The 18,240-nt window shown below is 41.0% G+C and overlaps 2 protein-coding genes across 19 annotated transcripts in view; one reads left to right on the forward strand and one right to left on the reverse strand.

Moving 5' to 3' along the window:
- Ttll5 (tubulin tyrosine ligase like 5) overlaps nucleotides 1-8,666 on the reverse strand; it is a 258,831-nt gene extending 250,165 nt beyond the window's left edge. For 15 of the 16 annotated variants that reach the window (XM_076849830.2, XM_076849829.2, XM_076849826.2 and 12 more), the window contains exons 1-3: nucleotides 8,528-8,666; nucleotides 6,926-7,094; nucleotides 1,969-2,075 (exon numbers count right to left, since the gene is read on the reverse strand). In XM_076849830.2, coding sequence (XP_076705945.2) covers nucleotides 1,969-2,075; nucleotides 6,926-6,999 — 181 coding nt within the window. In that variant the 5' untranslated portion in view covers nucleotides 7,000-7,094; nucleotides 8,528-8,666. Of the gene's footprint in view, nucleotides 1-1,968; nucleotides 2,076-6,925; nucleotides 7,095-8,527 lie in introns of those variants that run through there. The other variant, XM_076849834.2, reaches the window with a different exon arrangement.
- A 133-nt stretch (nucleotides 8,667-8,799) lies between these two features.
- Nucleotides 8,800-17,717, forward strand: Erg28 (ergosterol biosynthesis 28 homolog). 3 transcript variants are annotated; one of them, XM_076848077.2, is made up of 5 exons: nucleotides 8,800-9,136; nucleotides 11,432-11,590; nucleotides 13,945-14,035; nucleotides 16,709-16,827; nucleotides 16,952-17,717. In XM_076848077.2, the coding sequence occupies exons 1-5, from the start codon at nucleotides 9,052-9,054 to the stop codon at nucleotides 17,029-17,031; spliced, it is 534 nt and encodes a 177-aa protein (XP_076704192.1). In that variant the 5' UTR covers nucleotides 8,800-9,051; the 3' UTR covers nucleotides 17,032-17,717. The 3 variants fall into 3 exon arrangements, with proteins under 3 accessions (XP_076704192.1, XP_076704193.1, XP_076965131.1); XM_076848078.2 differs by having other exon boundaries at nucleotides 9,058-9,136; nucleotides 11,428-11,590; XM_077109016.1 differs by lacking the exon at nucleotides 8,800-9,136 and adding an exon at nucleotides 10,220-10,255 and having other exon boundaries at nucleotides 11,428-11,590.
- The last annotated feature ends 523 nt before the right edge of the window (nucleotides 17,718-18,240 follow it).

An 18,240-nucleotide genomic window follows, 5' to 3' on the forward strand; every position in this document is an offset into this window, starting at 1 on the left:
CCCATGGCCAATTTTACAGAGATAAAGCTGATCCTAAAATTCTTATACAAATTGCAAAGAATTACAAAGGACCCCGAATGGCCTAAACAATCTTAAAAAAGAACAACAATATTAGAGGCCTTTGTGGAAGCAACCTAGATCCCTTCAATAGATGAATGGATAAAAAAAAAAATGTGGCATTTATACACAACGGAATATTACTGAGCAATAAAAGAGAAAAAAATCATGGCATTTGCAGGTAAATGGATGGAGTTGGAGAAGATAATGCTAAGTGAAGTTAGCCAATCCCAAAAAACCAAATGCCGGATGTTTTCTCTGATATAAGGAGGCTGGTTAATAGTGGGATAGGAAGGGGGGAGCATGGGAGGAATAGAGGAACTCTACACAGGGCAGAGGGGTGGGAGGGGAAGGGAGGGGGCAGGGGAATGATGGTGGAATGTGATGGACATCATTATCCAAAGTACATAAATGAAGACACGAATTGGTGTGAATATACTTTGTATACAACTAGAGGTATGAAAAATTGTGCTCTATATGTGTGATATGAATTGTAATGCATTCCGCTATCATATATAAAAAATAATTTTAAAAAGATTTTTTAAAAAATTAGAGGCCTTACACTTCCCTACTTCAAAACTTAATACAATGTAATAGTATCCACACAGGATGCTACCAGAATAAGGATAAATGTACAGAACAATGGCATATAAATTGTCTAGAAATACATCCATAAATCTAAGCACATGAAAGCACACAAAAAGATGATCACTGTCATTAGTCATTAGGGAAATGAAAATCAAAACCATAATATCACTTCATACCCACCAGATGACTATAATCTATAAAACAGAAAACAACAAATATTAGTGAGAATATAGCAAAATTGGAAGCCATTATCATTTTGGTGAAAATGTAAAATGAAGCAGCTGCTGTGAAAACAGTCTGACAGCTCCTTAAAGTTCAACAGAAGCGAGGCACAGCGGTTCACACCTGTAATTCCAGTTTCTCAGGAGGCTGAGGCAGGAGGATTCAAGTTCAAGACCAGCCCCAGCAACTTAGTGAGACCCTGTCTCAAAATAAAACTTAATAAAGGGGTCAGAATGGTAGAGTGCCCCTGGGTTTGACTCCAACTACCACAAAAAAAAAAGAGAGAGAATTATCTAATAATTCATTTCCGAGTCATACTCAAAAGAATTGAAAACAAGTACCTGAACAAAACTTTGTCCACAAACCCTCAGAGCAGCACTATTCACCACAGACAAAAGGTAGAAACACCAAAAATATCATTTGATAAAAGGATAAATGAAATTGGTATATCCATTCAATGGAATACTATCCAGTCATAAAAACGAATGAAGGACTGATACATGCTCCAACATGGACAGACCCTGCCAACATGCTAAGTGAAAGAACCCACACACACAGAAGGCACAATTGTATGATTCCATTTCTATGAAATATCTAGAGTAGGCAAATCCATAGAGACCAAAAGTAGATTAGAAGTTTCTGGGGGCTGGTGGCATAGAAAGTGACTGCTTAATGGGTATGGGCTTTAATTTCTTTTTTCTTTTTGTTTTGTTTTTTGCAGACCTGGGGGATTACACCCAGGGCTTTTTCATGCTAGGCAAGCCTTCTACCATTGAGCTACACCTTACTTCTGGGATAATGTCTCAGACAGTGGTGATGGTGCACAACATTGAGAATGTACTAAATGCCAATGAAATGTGCAACCTAAAATGGTGAATTTTGTCACACATAATTTATCACAATTAAATATATACACACACACACACACACAAACATGCATGCACATATAATTTAAAAAATTTTAAATAATCTTCAAGTAACAACTTAATAGATTTTTCTCATGGCCAAGGCCTTTTCTCTATCCATACGTCATACTAATGTTTTCCAAAGTTGTCAGGAAAGTTGACCAGCTCTGCCCTCTGTGGGAGAGGTTATACCTACCTCCAATTACTCGAATATTGTTGTCCTTTGTCAGAATGGCCTCAGCATGGAATACCAAAACTGGAATTCTCCTGCAGCCTCCAGTCCACATGATACATGGATGATCCCTACAAACATAACAAAAGTCTTCAATAATTTTCAGCTCAAAATCTGCATTAACTTTAAGCAAATTACTATGGTTTGATGCTTAGCAACTTTCCCCTTCTTTCTAGAATAAGAATCCCAAATTCCTATGGAAAAATCACTCATCTTCAATTCTTAGCCAGGGTTTTCAGAATGACTCTTGAGAAGGGATGGACCTTGACTGGTTTCAGCCAATGAAGGAATGTGACCGTTCAGTTACAGTGATTGGTTCAAAGATGGGGACATAAACCAATTATAACCCATGAGAAAGAGACATGTTCCTAGTCCCTGACCCTTTCTCTTCCACAACAACTACAGGTGATGGCCTCTCGTTCCAAGAGCAGAAAAGAATGAGAAGTCTGGCACTGCAATGGTCATTTTGTGATACTGAGGGGAGAGCCCAGAGCTGTCAGTGAAGAAGGAAGTCAGGGGAGTCTAACTGACAGGAGGAGAGAAATGAATCCTGGTTAATAGTCAGAGCTGCAAAAGCAAATCTTGCCTAAATATGAGTTATGAATGCCCTGTCTTATTTAGGACAATTTGAGTCTTACTGTAATCCATTGCATGTGTAAAGAATAAAAACTGATATATTCCCAGTAATTTATATACCCCTTTAATACCCTATAATTCCTTTTTAAACCAATTTGATGTCCCATCCTAAGATTCTGGGCTACAAACCCTAAATTAAAACAAGAATCTCAATTAAAATCATATTTAAAAAAACATATAGTAAATGGGAAAATATATATATATATATATATATATATATATATATATATATATATATATATATATATATATATATAATTCTTCTACTACAAAATCATAAGGCTTTTTTTTCTTTCCCTATCCTCAGGAAAACTCAATTTAATCATCTTAGATAGATGATATTTACTCATGGATTAAGAAACTCTTTGGGTAGGAAAGTAGGAAGGGGGAAAAATTAAAGGAACTGAGTCCCTACTGTGTGGCCAGTAATGAAACTAAGAACTTTCATGTCATCCCACTTACTCCTCTTGTCCATACGATGAACTAGAAAAAAGTGTCTCAGAAGTTCAGTAACTTGTCCAAGGTCATACAGTTGCTTAAGTATACAGGTCTTTGAACCCCGGTCTCTTATTCTTTATACCCTTTGTTGAAAAATCGCATCTCAGTGAAGTTCAGCATATCGAACACCCTGAACTCAACCCTTCCGGAATTTAAACGAATCAATTCCTTATTTGGAATAAGATTCATTTAGCCAACAATCACTCTAAAAAACTCACATGACCACACCCCTTAACAAGAGCATACCACAAATCTTAGGGCCAACTCACATCCTTCCAATCCAATCTGAATGCACAGGTAAAAGGCAACTAATCTTAGAGGTTTCAGCAGCCTGTAGACTTGGGTTGAGCTGCCATCAGCTTTTTAGTGAAGACAGCAAAGAATGCCATACCTTGTTCATTTTCTGTTTTCTAGAAATGGAATGTAAATGCTAATTGTTTTTTTAATTTTTTAGTTGTAGATGGACACAGTAACTTTATTTTGTTTTACTTTTATGTGGTGCCAGGGACTAAATCCAGTGCCTCATACGTGCTAGGCAAGCACTCTACCACTAAGCCACAACCCCAACCTGCTAATTGTTCTTGTTCTTGGTCATGGTACCTGTCTGTGAGAAATGGTGTTTTTAGGATCCTTTCTTTCTTTCCTTATTTATTTATTTATTTATTTATTTATTTGTTTATTTTAGCAAGGATGAGTTTTGGTGGTTTGCTCGATTTTTAACTTAAACACCTGTAAAATATGGGCTCAGACTAGATGATTCCTATGATCTCTATAATTTTTCCACCATATTTTCATGTCAGTGGATAGAGGGAGCAGATAGGCAGCCTGCACTATAAAATCTTGGACAAAAGAACTTTGGAAACTATCCAAAGTTCCCTGTCAATCTAGCACTAGCTACAAACTGGCACCACTGTGCCTTAGCACTTACAAACAATGGACGGCTGCTACAGTTAAAAATGCCCGACCAGATCAGCAACACAATAGACAGACACACAGCTGGAAAGAGCCACCGCCCTGATTTACAGTCTGAAGAAGCCATATCCCTGACAGAGAAATCATTTCATTTATAACCTATGGAAAGGTAAAAGTAGTAAATCATTAGTTCACCATGGTCAACTGAAAAACACTTAAGGCAGATGTTAAATTGTCACTAAAAACATGCTCCCAGCAGGTAGTACTAACGGGAAGTAAAATTTTAAATGACTGGGAAACTGAACATTGGGACCTCACAGGTTCATTCACATCAGAAACTGATAATATGAAGAAAATGCATTTTCAGACATGAAAGGACAAAGAATTTTCAAGACTAATTACTGAAGAAGACCAGTTCTATGGCTCATTTTATTGAAAGTCTAACAGTTGGTTTTTATTTATTCATTTAGATGCCAGAGATTAAACCAAGAGGCACTTGATCACTGAGCTACATCCCAACCCTTTTTATTTTATATTTTGGGACAGGGTCTCACTAAATTGCTTAGGGCCTCACTCACTTAAGCACTGAGGGTGGTCTTGAACTTGTGATTCTCCTGCCTCAGCCTCCTGAGCCTCTGGGATTACAGGAATATGCTGCTATGCCCCACACATTTTGGTTTTTAAGAAGCTGTTTCATGAGGAATATACACTATTCACTCCTGGGACCCAGCCTACATAATTCAAAGACAGAGATACACAGCAGGTTAGCACTCCAGCATCTGTGACCTCTTCGTACCATTGCCCCTGCTAGCAAGGCTTCCACACCACAGCCCACCTCAAATGTCACCACCTCCATAGAGCTTTCACCACCAGCTCCTCCAGTCCACGACCACACTCTCCTTCCTAAACCCCTGCAGCAGTCACTGTGGAATTGTTTAGTGTTCATCTTTTAAATTGATTTAAAATCACTTTTCATGATAGAAATTAAGATTACTATTTTTTCAGTGACTAGAGAAACCTTATATTGAGTTCTTATATGAAAATTTCCACTTCTACATATAAATATATATTTGGGATCCCCAAGCAAAATACAGAATAGCCTCTTTACATTTATTATTTGAAATAGTGCTATGTAAAACAAGGACTTCTAGGATGGTTTCTAACCCTAAAGTCCAGGACTGGCGTTAATACTTTCATAAAGCCTAGGGATCTGAGTAGATCTTACTTACAGTTGTCTAAGGACATACATCTCTGGATCAAATCAACATCATTATGCGATTGAAGGCCTTCTAAGTTTCAAAACATTCTCAAGGTAAACCTATTGTGAATAAAATTGCTCACATATAAGTGTCCAATAAATAAAAAATAAGCTGATGGAACAAGATAAAAAGTCAAAATTCAATAGTAGAAGTCTGAAAGAAAGAAAAGCAAAAGGTCCAAAATTTTGGATGGGGTAAAGAGAAATAACATCTATATTTTCAGTAAATTCTGTAAGAAACTTAGCCTTTCTCAACTAGGAGTATAGGCAGGAAACCAGAGGAGTACTAGCAGTGTCTGTGCCCTTCCTCTAAGCCCACTAATAAGACAGTAATGAAGTAAAGGAACTATCTTAAAAATGGAAAGACCGATGCTTACTGCAGAAGTTAAATTTTTTGTGGAGTAAAAGGCCACACTCTGAAAGAAAAATGGCACAAAAGGCCAAGTAACCAGAGGGAATTACCCATTTAATTATCCTGAAAGAGAATGACCCAAATATATTGTTAAATTCCTATTATTTTCTATGACCTAACGATGAGGAGAAGTCTTTCCTCAAAGCTGTATTAATGCTTCAATAGTTTTCTTCAAATGCTATTAAGTAATGTAATCTTCTACCCTATAAAAAGTCTATCATAAATTCAATCAACCAGTTAGAATTTTGTCTTACATTTGTATGGTACTTTATGTAATTTACCAAATAATTTCTCACATGATTCTATTCGATCCAAACCACACCCACACAAAATAGCCTGGGAGATACTATCCCTATTTTTCAGGTTACACAGCACACATATATCCAAAAGGATGCAGAGTACATAAGGAAAAAAAAAAAGATATCTTAACTTTAAGATTGTCTCTATATTCTGTGTCAAATATTAAAGGAGGCAAAGCAGCAAAGCTTTTCAAAATCCAGGAAAACTAAGTCCCTGAGGAAATTTCTTGATATTTATAAGGCCAAGTTTAATAAAGTAGAAGTAATATCTTCTAATTAAATAAGATATAATACTTTAATCTCCATATTAAATGAGAACAGATGAGATGAAGCCCTTATCATCATTTATAGCAGCTGCACTTATTTCTATCATTTATTTTTATTTTGAAGATCCAACGATCAAGATATTTGGACTCTTACTAAAAGAATTCAGGAAAGCAACTGTGGTTCAATGTATGCAGAAGACTATAAAATCTAATATCCTGCCCCAGAGTTGCCATGGTAAGGTATATGACCTCTTTATATTATCGCCACTCTATCATTGAAAGGCTTTTGAGAAAACTAGCACAACAGTCAACATCACAATTTGGAAACCTACTTTTATTAAATATCTAAAAATTTGAGTCTCCTTATTGGATGTTCTACTCAAAAGTGCACCAAAAGCTACTACCTACATTTTACAACATCTAGAGCTAATATTCACTCATGAACACAGAAACAAAGCCTTATCTCATTTCTGATATGTGATGGGAACTAATAAAATCTTGATCATCTAATGATTATGGATAAAAGCTAAAACCAGAGCCAGACAATAGCAATAGAAGAATACTGGGTTGAACATATGAGTGAAAGAAACTATTTTCCACCCCAAAGGTAAAGGGTCAAAGCAGGCTTGCTGTTACTTACTCTTGGCTTACCACCTCCTCATCCTCTGAGGAAGATGCTGTTTCCTCCAGGTCCCGGGCCATCACGACTGGCATTTCCTTTAGAGTTTGTCATGCAGTCAGCAGACAGGGGCCTCAAAGACCTTTCCTTGCAGATTCACTGGATCAGACAATTTGGGTGGCACAGATTCCTGCAAGAAAATTAAGTGATCTGAAACATAATATAGCTTTCTCTTTCTTGATTTTGCTGGTGATCTTCCAAATAATGAAAAGGAATATATTTCTAAATAGTGCCCAACCTCCAGAATCCTACCTTCTATCACAGTGCCTCAAATATGCCACAAAAATCAAGATTTTTTTCAAACATACTGTCTATGCTCTGTGTAGTTGTAGAACTTAATTAAGTTTATTTCTCTCCCTTGTCTTTTATATACTAAGTCTAACGTATACCAAAGCAGAAAATCCACTTCACTTTTAGGGCAGTCTGAGATAGGTGGCTGATTCCCTAAAACAGATTCCTTGCCAGACAAATCCAACCTAGGTTAAAAATAAAAATTAAGACTCAAGTTTCCAGACCCTTGTGAATTTATTTAAATTGTGACAAGCACACAGGCTAGCTGCTATCATATTTCTAGTAAAAACAATTCACCTGAACTAAAAGATTTATGAATATAATCCTCCAAATCAAGGGTCATATAAATAGGTGGGGAAAATTTTTCAGTGCCCTTCCAAACATTCTCAATCATTCTCACTAAAAATCACAAACTTTGATCTTAATCTTAAATAGGTATTAAAATTAGGAAATTCCCAAAACTGCATTTCTAACTTAAAAACATTTTTAGAGGAAGGAACAGAAACTACAAAGAAAATTAAAATGTTTAAATGACCATAATCTCAATACTCAGAGATAATAATCTCGTGTCAATGTTTCTAAGATATTTGGACTTACTAAAAGAATTCAGGAAAGCAACTGTGGTTCAATGTATGCAGAACAGGCTATAGAATCTAATATCCTGCCCCAGAGTTGCCATGGTAAGTTATATGACCTCTTTATATTACCACCACTCTATCATTGAAACTTTATTTTTCTACTCATTTATATAAACAGTAAGATTGTAAATAAGACGAAAAACACCCACCCGGATAAAGATCCCTACAGATTTTTCGCAAAAAAAAAAAAAAAAAAGGCGAAATATCTAACAACCTTAGTGACTCTCTTCAGGGGGATTCCAAAAGGGATTCCCCAATCTTTTCCCAAAATGTTGAGAAGTCCATTCAGTTAAAACAAGCCAAAGCTCCAAGAGAGGAAGGCATGCCAACCTTTGCCGGGCTCCTGCAGAGCTAGGAGAGACTCCGCGCTCGGAAATGAAAGGAGTCTGGCTGAAAGGGAGTCCTTGCCATGAAGGGTCTGCCCTCAGCTCCAACCCCAGCTCATCCCAATCCCAGGTAGGTCCGCGGGTGCTCCCCACTGGGAAGGCGCCGACACTCTGCAGCAGCAATTCAGCCTGGCGCGCCCGGAAGCCAACAGCTGCTCCGGACTCAGGGGAAGTGCAGCGGACGGCGCCCGCCCAGACCTGGGAGCGCACCTCCCAAGGAAGGGGAGCAAGCCAGCGCAGGCGTTTACCTGTCTCATCTTCCCATGGCTCGGAGCAGGCAGGCGGGGACCGCGCTCTGCGCCTACCTTCCTCCTCCTTCCCCAGCCAGGCTCACGGCAGTCGCCGACGGCTGCTTCCCCCGTTACTACAACAACCAACAAGCAACCGCCCGCTCGGAGCCACTGCGCAGGCGCCGCCACCGGGCGCTGACAACGCCCGGCTGCGGGCGCCGACGGATGTCGTCAGTGCGGCGCGGCGCGGGCGCTGAGCCCTGCTGCCGAAAGAAGGATGTCTTGGCTCCTATTTTCCACTCTTATTTTCTCCGCCCCTAAAAGGTTGATTCCAAATCCATAATTCCGCCACGTTCAACAGGAGGGTTTACTGAGTGAGCGGCGTACCAGAGGAGAAGCTTAGGTAGCGGCTACCGCTGATTGGCAGCGAAGGGGTTCACTCCCTATCTCCTGCTCCAGCGTATCGGGAACAGCCAATCAAAAAGAGGGCTGACCGGAACGACCCAATCCTGAAGCCCGGCTGAGGACAGGGGCGGGGACAAATGGCTCAGGTGGACTTGCGGCTGGAGCAGTCCTGGGGGAGCTTATTTGCTGCTGGTTCTGTGGTGCTGGGGGTCCGATCGCCAGGTAGGAGAACTTGGAGAAGGAGCTTGAAGGTGTCAGTGTGGCATCTGATTGGGAGGATTTGGAGAGCCTGGGATAATAGAGGTTGCCAGGGAGGTACCTTTGGGGGAAAGGGGTTCCAGAGAAGATGACAAGGGAGAGTCAGGAACATGGAGTAAATTGGGAAAATGAAGGAATGGATGAATGAATGAGAAGCCTCTGTGAACTTAGCACTGTGCAAGGAGCCTTCACTTTTTCTCATGTAATTTCTATAACCCTTGAGGCATATATCTGTATCTCCCTTTTGCAGATGAGGAAACCGAGTTGCAGAGTATAAATGACTTGCCCAGGGCCCCATAGCTACTGAATGGTAGGGTTAAAATAGGAATTCCTCTCTCCTGACTCTTAACTTTTAACACCTATGCTGTACTGGGCCGGGGAAGAATTGAAGATAAATGTTATATACTCTGATAAGACCCTAAAGCTTTAGGGAAATGGGATTGAGGAATTGGTGGAGCAATTCAGAAATGGTCAGGTTCTTGTCTTCAGCTATCTACTGGGATTTCTAAGATTTATGAAATGGGAGTCATAAGTTCTGCTGAAAGGGCGTGGCATGAGGGCATCCATGCAACTTTTCTAACCCTGGCAAGAGACATGAAGCTCTAATTGAGAGGGGGTGAGGAAATAAAAAGAATAGGTGATTCATGGCCCAGGTTGTAAATGTCAGTGATGTCCAATAGACACCTATGCACTCAGAATTTGGACAGAGTCCTCCTTTGTAACACACATTTCCCTGAGGAGCTCATCAATTCACTTTTTCTTCTCTAGAGCTCTTTCTTGATTGGAGAAATCAAGAAAGAAATCACACTGTCTCAGGCAGTTGCTGACTTAAATAACCTAACTCAGCTGAGTAGCATGGAACTGTACTGAAACTCTAGTGCCAAAGTGTCAAAGGAAGCCCAATATTTTATTGTCACTTCAGGCCCAAGAAGTTAACCAGACAACAGAGAAAACTTGGACCAAAAGATAATAATGAATATGGGAAGAAGCTGTTCTTTGTTAGAACTTTTTTTTTTTTTTTTTAGAACTTCTTTATCTGGGATGCCTTTAAGTCAAACTGATTGAAATCACTATTCAACAAAGGTTGGTCTAAGATTTAAAAATTTGGTCTAAGCTTTAAATATACTTGAAGACAGAAATGGATATGGTATGTTTGTCTTCATCAAAAACAGAAACATCATCAAAATATTCTCAGTGAGATAGTTTAGCAACAAAGTCTAACAGATCTCCCTGCCACATGTTAGCTGTATAACCCCAAGCAAGTCACTTATCTTCCAACTCTCATGTATAAAATGGAAATAAAAATAGTATCTGTCTACCTTGTTGTAAGGATTAAATGAGATGATATATGTTAAGTTCTTGGCACAGTGCATGGCACAAGTGCCCAATAATTGATGACTATTGTAAATTTTCTTACAACCCAGTACCAAGATTGCTGTTTCTTTCTCTATAAAGTCACAGCAGTTTTTTTTTTTTTTTCTTTAACTTTTAAATTGTCCTAGTTTATGAAGCATGGTATATCTGGAAACCACAGTGAGAAAAACCTAATGATATAAATAGTGCCATTATACCACAGGTTCCACTCAATTGTATAAGGGTTTTATAGGCTTCAAAGAATCTGTCAACAATATCCAGGCAGGTGTCTGTAGTGGACTTAAAATCAATCACTTTTAAGCCACTTGCATGATAAAGGAATGATATGAAAAAGTAAAGATATAGAAGTACTGATTCCAGCTAAGAGAAAGAAGTTCTGATTTAGGGTAATCCTATATTTTGGAGAAATTACTTAGACAAAGATAAGTACTATGTCACTTATTGAAAAGTATATAGTTCATTCGCCACTCTTAGTGTGACTAAGTATTGGGACCAGTTTCCATAAGCCTCACACAGAGATCCATTCTGTTACTTTATAATAATATAATAACATAATAATAATGATTTTATACCTCCTTTTCTCTCCATTTTATCCTGGCAAATTGGTCATGTCCACCCATTGTATTATGGAACCTTTGTCACTTTGATTTAGGGTAAATATACACAGATATCAGGCTAACCCTGTGAAGTAAGAGTAGTGTGTTAGGAAAACCAGGGGCGAACGGATAGAAAGAACTTGGAGAGGAATTTGTGAAGTGATTGGTCAACTAAGCTCTGAACAACTTTCATGAGTGGGATACAAGCTAACCACAGAGGTGAGAGGGCTATGGATAAAGTAGACTGACCCTCATTGCCTCTTGTCCTTTGCCCTTGTTTCCAAGGCAGAACACCTCCTCTGGTCTAAGGGAGTCATGAGCCGTTTCCTGAATGTGTTGCGAAGCTGGCTGGTTATAGTATCCATCATAGCCATGGGAAACACACTCCAGAGCTTCCGGGACCACACCTTTCTCTATGAAAAGCTCTACACTGGCAAGCCAAACCTCGGTAAGAACTCAAAAAACTGCATCCTATGTGGGAGTGATCTAGCTTTGGTTCCCAAGGCAGGCTGTACATCAGAACAACCCGGGAAACTTCAAAACAAATCCAGGCACCTATTTCTCTCTCCAAATCTAATTAATGAGCCTGGGAGAAGCTCAGGAATCCAGTTTCTGAAATCCTCCAGGTATTTCTGATGCTTTGGTAGCCATTAGAGTAAACAAACCCTAGAAAGCACTTGACCCTTTCTCCCCAAGCTTCCCTGGATACCTTTTTGTTCCTTTTATACTTCCCTGGGCAATTAGGGTGTACAAAAAGGTTTATTAGAGAAAGTGAGAGAATAGAGTTGCTTGGTGACTCTGGGATGCTCCACTCAAAAGACATCAAGAAGCTTCAGAATCCCAGAGCCCTCTTCAGAAATCACCTGGTCCGTGTTCCATGTTAAAGGTGGACAGTACTATCCAGGGTCTTCCCAGGCAGTGACGTAGTTCCTGAACAGATTCCCCAGATCCCTTCAAAGTGGTCTTCCAGAATGAAATTTCAGAATAGTGGCTCTCCCCAGTCCCGAGCCTCTCTGCAGAGAGCATTTTTACACTATAGCTTGTACTTCACCACGTGGGTGTGTGGGGTACTTGGAGCTATAGCATTATTTCACAGCAGCTGTCAGTTCTGTGTCACACTAACAGCTAACCCAGATTCCTGCTCTGACCTAGCTCATCTTTCTGCCACATCTAGGTATAAAATGAAATTAAATAGGCTAAGGATCATTTTGAACAAAGCTCAAATATATTAGGAGTAAAGAACCTGCAAAGGAAAGCAGGAAAATTCTGGGTTTTCACCTTTCAGGGCTGCCTCATGGAAGCCTATATAGATGCCCAGGATTTTAGAGGTCATCTGGTCTAGCACTTTGATTTTAAAGTTGAGACTGAGAAGCGCAGAGGTCATATGACTTGCTGTACAGCTGAGCAGAACATATATGTCAGGAGAAGGGGTGGAAGCTGCCTGCGTCCAAGGATTTGGGGGCTTCTGTGGTATTCTCCTAATGGTAGCCATGCTCTGGATTGTCCCATTGAATTTTACCTGGTCCTAGTCTGGTTAGGCCTACTGAAGCATTCCACTTAAGTCTCTTACAAATGAGAGCAAAATTTCCTCAGTCTTCTCTTTGGAAAAGCTATCAAATTATTTACAAAAGGATGTAGTTCTTGGGCTGAGGATGTAGCTCAATGGTAAAGCACTTGCCTAGTGTGTATTGAGACGCTGAAACAAAAAGAAAAAAGGTAGCCCTCTAGGGCTAATGCTAGATATTTGGTTGTCGTATGGAACTTTTTCTTACTACCAACTAAAGGTGCTCAATGCTGTGAATTTGGTAAAGCCATGAACCTTTCCAAAGGCTAGAAAATCCCTGAAGCCCAATTAACATGAAGATATCTTTCAGTCATCAGTCTTGTCCCTTGAAATTTCTCTTGCTCAGGAAGGGATAAACCAGCAAAGGAAGTATCTTGCCTTCACTGTTTGGCATTTCCAAGCCACTGGATGCCTTAAATTAGTGGCCCTACATTTGTCACCCGAGCAGGGAGTTTCTAGAAAATACCTAAGCCAGCGCCCACCTCTAGAGTGTTTGGTGTAATTGATCTGCCACCTGGCCCTCAGTAACTTTATAAAATTCCCTCCGTTGATTGTAATAAGCAGCCCGGGTCAAGAAACAACGTTATGGGGGAATATGACCATACTTTGAGGGAAGGGTATTTAATGCCTCAGTGCCAGAATGAAGCCATTCAAAACAGAGTGCCCCCAGCAAGCCCAAAGAAATAGCACTTTATTTCACTACCAAATACACAGAAAACCAGCCTGGTTTGGGCTTTGTTCAAACAACATAGATCTGGGTTCAGAAAGAGATCCAAGGGTTTAGGTCTCACTGTGTCTTTTAGGTATCTAGATTGGTGCCAGTATCTCTGAGATCTCTCCCTGGATCAGTCTTAAAGTCTGTGGGTCTAGGTCCCAGGCATCTCGTTTTAACAGACCCATCTCACAGCATTCCCTAAAACCTGTCCTGGCCCAGTCTTTCTGGGCTTCCAGGCAGAGAAGACAAAAAGTGCTGTATCTAAGAGTTATTTGCCTAAGTGGGTTTTTTGTTGGGTATCCATTCTTGGCAATTCCCCTTCTAACTGTAGATCCTCTGAAGAGGATCTCAGCAGTCCTCATTCTGGAATTCCTTCCTTCCCTTACTTCTAGTCCCCAGGTATGACACCAGAGCCTCCACTCTGCCCAGCCACAGGGAGGTGAAGCTCAGCTATCTCCAGTGAATATCCAGAGTGTGGAAGGCACCTCCCTTCTCAACACTCTTGTTTTTTTCTACTACACAGTAAATGGCCTCCAAGCTCGGACCTTTGGGATCTGGACCCTGTTGTCATCGGTGATTCGCTGCCTCTGTGCCATTGACATCCACAACAAGACGTATGTAAGGGAAGGAAGAACTTTAGCATCCTTTTGTTGAAAATCAGATGCTAGGCATGTTGCCCTCTCTGTTGAGACCTGTTAATCCTTTTACTACATTAGCTCAGAGTGTTGCTAATAAAAGGCCAGTAGGGTCCATCCAAGAACATAATAGGCCTAACAAGTCTTCTTTAATATCTGAAAAATCTTTGGAACTGACATAGCAGACTGGCAGTGTTGTTATCTAGTGGTCTGCATCATATCCCTCCATTCCTTTACTAAAGAATCTGCCTTTCTTCTGCTAAAGACGTAGAATGATGTGCTCTTTTAGCTTCCGTTTGTTGTTATTGTCATCTTGATTTATTTTGCAGTGCTGTAGATCAGACCCAAGACCTGGTGCATGGCAGGCAAATGCGCTGCCACTGAGCCACGATATGATCTTTTTAGAGTAACCACCCACACATAACTTTCCTCTTTAAGCAGCAGGAATGATCAGAAATCTTGATGTATGAAAAAAGAGGAACCACAAAGTAAACTGACGTGCTTTTACAGAGTCAGTAGGTGAGGGTGGGGGAGAATCCCCTTGCTGCCTCTGTGGGGGGACCAAGACAAGGTGCAAAACAATCTCAGGCAGGCCTAGCCTCCTGTCTAGACAATGCCATATCCCGCTCTAGCCACTGGAGGGGGCTCAAGCTTTCCTCAGCAATAATCATCCCAAGCTAGGTGGAAACCTGTGCTCAGTTCTCTGGGTGAGGCTGTCAAAACAGCCTCACTCGCAAATATTTTTGTCATATCCAAGCTCTCAGCATCTGGGAAGAGAGAAGGCAGTAATATTTTTTGAATCCCCTAATTATGCCAGGAATTTTCATGTACATGACCTTGATTAAGTCTCCTCCTAACAGCCCTGGATTCTCATTCCTGATTTTGCAGATCTGAATATTAGAGACCCAATTAATTTAAACTGAGGAAGACTGACTCAAGTGGGATTTGAATCAAGGGATTTAAGCTCTCCAACTTTAATTTTTTTTTTTTTTTTAACTTGAAACTGTGGTTTACTTGTCCCAGATTGACACATATTTTTGGAAGCAGTATGGTTTAGTGGAAACGTCCCAGGACCAAGAATGAAAATAAGAAAATGTATTCTGGTCTCGATTTTGTTGGTAATTAGCTTTACAGAAACAAGTCCATTATTTACTTTTCTCTGCACCTTGGTCTCTTCATCTATAAAATGATAACAGATAGCTGTTCTACTTCTCAGGGTGACAGGGAGGGAGGATTGAATAATCATTTTAAAGACCTTTATTATAGCTGGGTGTGGTGGCGCATACCTGTAATCTCAGCAACTTGGGTCATCGTCTCAAAATTTTAAAAACGGCTAGGAATGTAGCTCAGTGGTAAAGCACCCCTGGGTTCAATTCCAAGTACAAAATCAAAAAAAAAAAAAAAAAAAAGAAGAAGAAGAAGACGACCTTTACCATGATGAAGAATTGGTGATAGGAAAAGAGATCAACTTCTGTTTCTGGGCTCATAGAGTAAGCAGAGATAAGTCTTACTTGTCCTTACCTCTGTTCCCCAGGCACCTCTCCCATTTTCCCAGCACGGGACAGCTGCGAATGCTGACTTGCTATTTCTGGTCCTTTCTAGCCTAGGACTTTGATCCATGCATTTCCGACGTGCGACTGTTACTGTTTCCTCTCTCACTGGAGACTCAAAATCAACACACATGCGTACATGTCTATTAATATATAAAAGCATGTACCAGGATGATAAAAACCAGATTTAAGATATTGACTACTTCTGGGGGAGGGAGAGGGAGGACAACAGGATCAGGATAGGATAAGGGTGCACAGAATGCTATAACTGTTAGATATAATATTTCATAAGGAAAAAAGTATCTGAAACAAAAATGTTCAAATGTTAAGATTTGATAGAACTGCATATTAGTTAGTTGCACTGGGGTTCATTATAACATGCTACCATCTTTTTAATATATTTGAAGTATTTCCTAATTTTTTCCTGAATTTCATACTTCAAAAAAGAATATCAGCAATCCAAGAGGTTCATCAGCCAGTTGCCTGTCTCTTCTTCATCTTGGAGTCAAAACTGAAGAACAAGCTCTTACCCCAAGGGGTCCTTGAGTCCTCCCTCTAACCACTTCTGTAGGCCAAGACACCAAACAACTGGCTGCAAATGAATCTAAAAGCCCCAAGATGTCTTACTCCTTCCTCTCAATTCTAGACATTCATTCTGTGTCATCTATCTTTTAAACCCTGACCGGCACAGGGCCAGACACCTACCAGGTGGGCTTAGACTAGGCGGTCTGCCAAATTGGACAAGCAGACTATGTAGATGTGATGGTTCACAGTGGTACGCACGGCCTAGGGTTGCCATAATCCAGGGTCTGCCTCACTGTAGCCGGTTTCTCTACCTTGCTATGACTTGGGGACTCACTCTGAGTGCTTGGACCATTCTCCTCCCAGATGAGCCACAGAGCTACCTTTAGTTTCAAAGCCTTTCGTTTTATCCTAGGTGAGAACAAATTGAGGTGATCATGCAGCCAGGTATTTCTCAGGAACACGCACCCTTTCTCAGCCGTAGTCACATGATTGTGTATCAAGTCTGACTAATACTTCCTGCCATGCTGCACCAAACAAGCAGTAATGTCCGTTCCCATTTCTGTCTGCTCTCTTGTAGCCTCTACCACATCACACTCTGGACCTTCCTCCTCGCCCTGGGGCACTTCCTCTCTGAGTTGTTTGTATTTGGAACTGCTGCACCCACAATTGGTGTCCTGGCCCCACTGATGGTGGCAAGTAAGCCCCCCACCCCCCAGGCCTCCCTCAGCAACTGTCCCATCACCCCGGCTGCTGCAGGGGACAGGTGCATGGTAAGAAGGCCCCATGTTTACGTCCCCACTCACCTGTCTCTGTGTTCAAGGTTTCTCCATCCTGGGTATGCTAGTCGGGCTCCAGTACCTAGAAGCAGAGCCAGCATCCAGACAGAAGAAGAGGAACTGAGGCCACATCGCCACCTCTGGGACGGCGCCACCTCCCACCTCTCTGTCTCCCCTTCATTCTCTGCTCTTTAATTTCTTCTTTGGGGCTTCATCCTCAGCCCCTTTACTCACTTTTGGCCTTTTAAGTTGTTGAGGTTTTGCTTTTTTTTTTTTTGGCATTTAAAAACATTTAAGACATAACATGCACACAGGGAAGTGTACGACATGTATGTACAATTTAAAGAATAATTTTAAAGTCAACATTCAAATAAGCCACCCAAGTCAAGAAATCACCTGCCCCTTAAAAGCCCCTGCCATGTGTCCTCCCCACCTGCAGCCCCCTGTAGGCTCCTTCTTCCAGCCTTCTGCTTTTGTTCTGCTTTTTTTATTTTTTTGCCCTTTTTATTTCCATTCCTCGGTTTGGCTCGTGGTGGGGATGTGAGAACTGTGAAACCTGAAGCTGCTGCCCACCCCGCGCAGCTGTGACCAAGGGCTGCTTCAAGGAGCTGTCCACACACTGGGCTCCTCTCTGCTGCTAGACTCTCAACTCTGAACCCGCCAAGGACAGGCAGTTCTTCTTCTGTGTGAGCAGGACTGTGGCTCTTCTTTTACTACAGGTGGGTGAGGGTTGGAAGAGTCTGGGCTGTTTTTAGACCTTCTGGTCAGCTGTATTTGTGTAATGAATTTTGTAATAAATACTAAAACCCTCTGCTTTGATCAGTTCTCGTACTCTGGCCGAGAGCACCACAGCTTGTGTCCCAAGTTATACTGGGGGCCTCCAGCTCCTTATTGTCATTTGCTCAGATCTCTTGTATTTCTGAGGTCAGATCTTCCTCTTCGTGGATCTTCAAGATTCTCTGTTCACAGGGCTGAGATTGTGGCTCAGTGGCAGAGCCCTTGCCTAGCATGCATGAGGCCCTGGGTTCTATCCCCAACACTGCCAAAAAAATTAAAATATGATTCTAAGTTCATATTTCAACCTCAGGACCCTTTCTTCCCTTTCTTGATCTTCCTAAAGAAGAAACAGATAACTGAAAACACAGAAACAAAGTAGGATTAGGCACCACGGAAAAAATAGCTGGATGACCATGAAAAGGAACCAGCTAGATCCCGAGGGTGATGTACCAGAGTAGATAGTGGCCCTCCACACCACCTGGTGAGCCTCCACTGGCTGGGCCACCCACACGCTGTGTATGCCAGAAAGGCCACTAGATATTTCAACAAATATTGA

This window comes from Callospermophilus lateralis, chromosome 3 (genome assembly GCF_048772815.1).
Source record: "Callospermophilus lateralis isolate mCalLat2 chromosome 3, mCalLat2.hap1, whole genome shotgun sequence".
In the NCBI taxonomy this organism is placed as follows: Eukaryota; Metazoa; Chordata; class Mammalia; order Rodentia; family Sciuridae; genus Callospermophilus; species Callospermophilus lateralis.

What these genes read in the sequence shown, in the direction of transcription:
- Erg28 (XM_076848077.2), top strand. Translation starts at nt 9,052, where the DNA reads ATGGCTCAGGTGGACTTGCGGCTGGAGCAGTCCTGGGGGAGCTTATTT. An exon ending in GCTGGGGGTCCGATCGCCAG is followed by an intron (nt 9,137 to 11,431) that starts GTAGGAGAACTT and finishes TTTCCAAGGCAG; the next exon opens with AACACCTCCTCTGGTCTAAG. An exon ending in GGCCCCACTGATGGTGGCAA is followed by an intron (nt 16,828 to 16,951) that starts GTAAGCCCCCCA and finishes TCTGTGTTCAAG; the next exon opens with GTTTCTCCATCCTGGGTATG.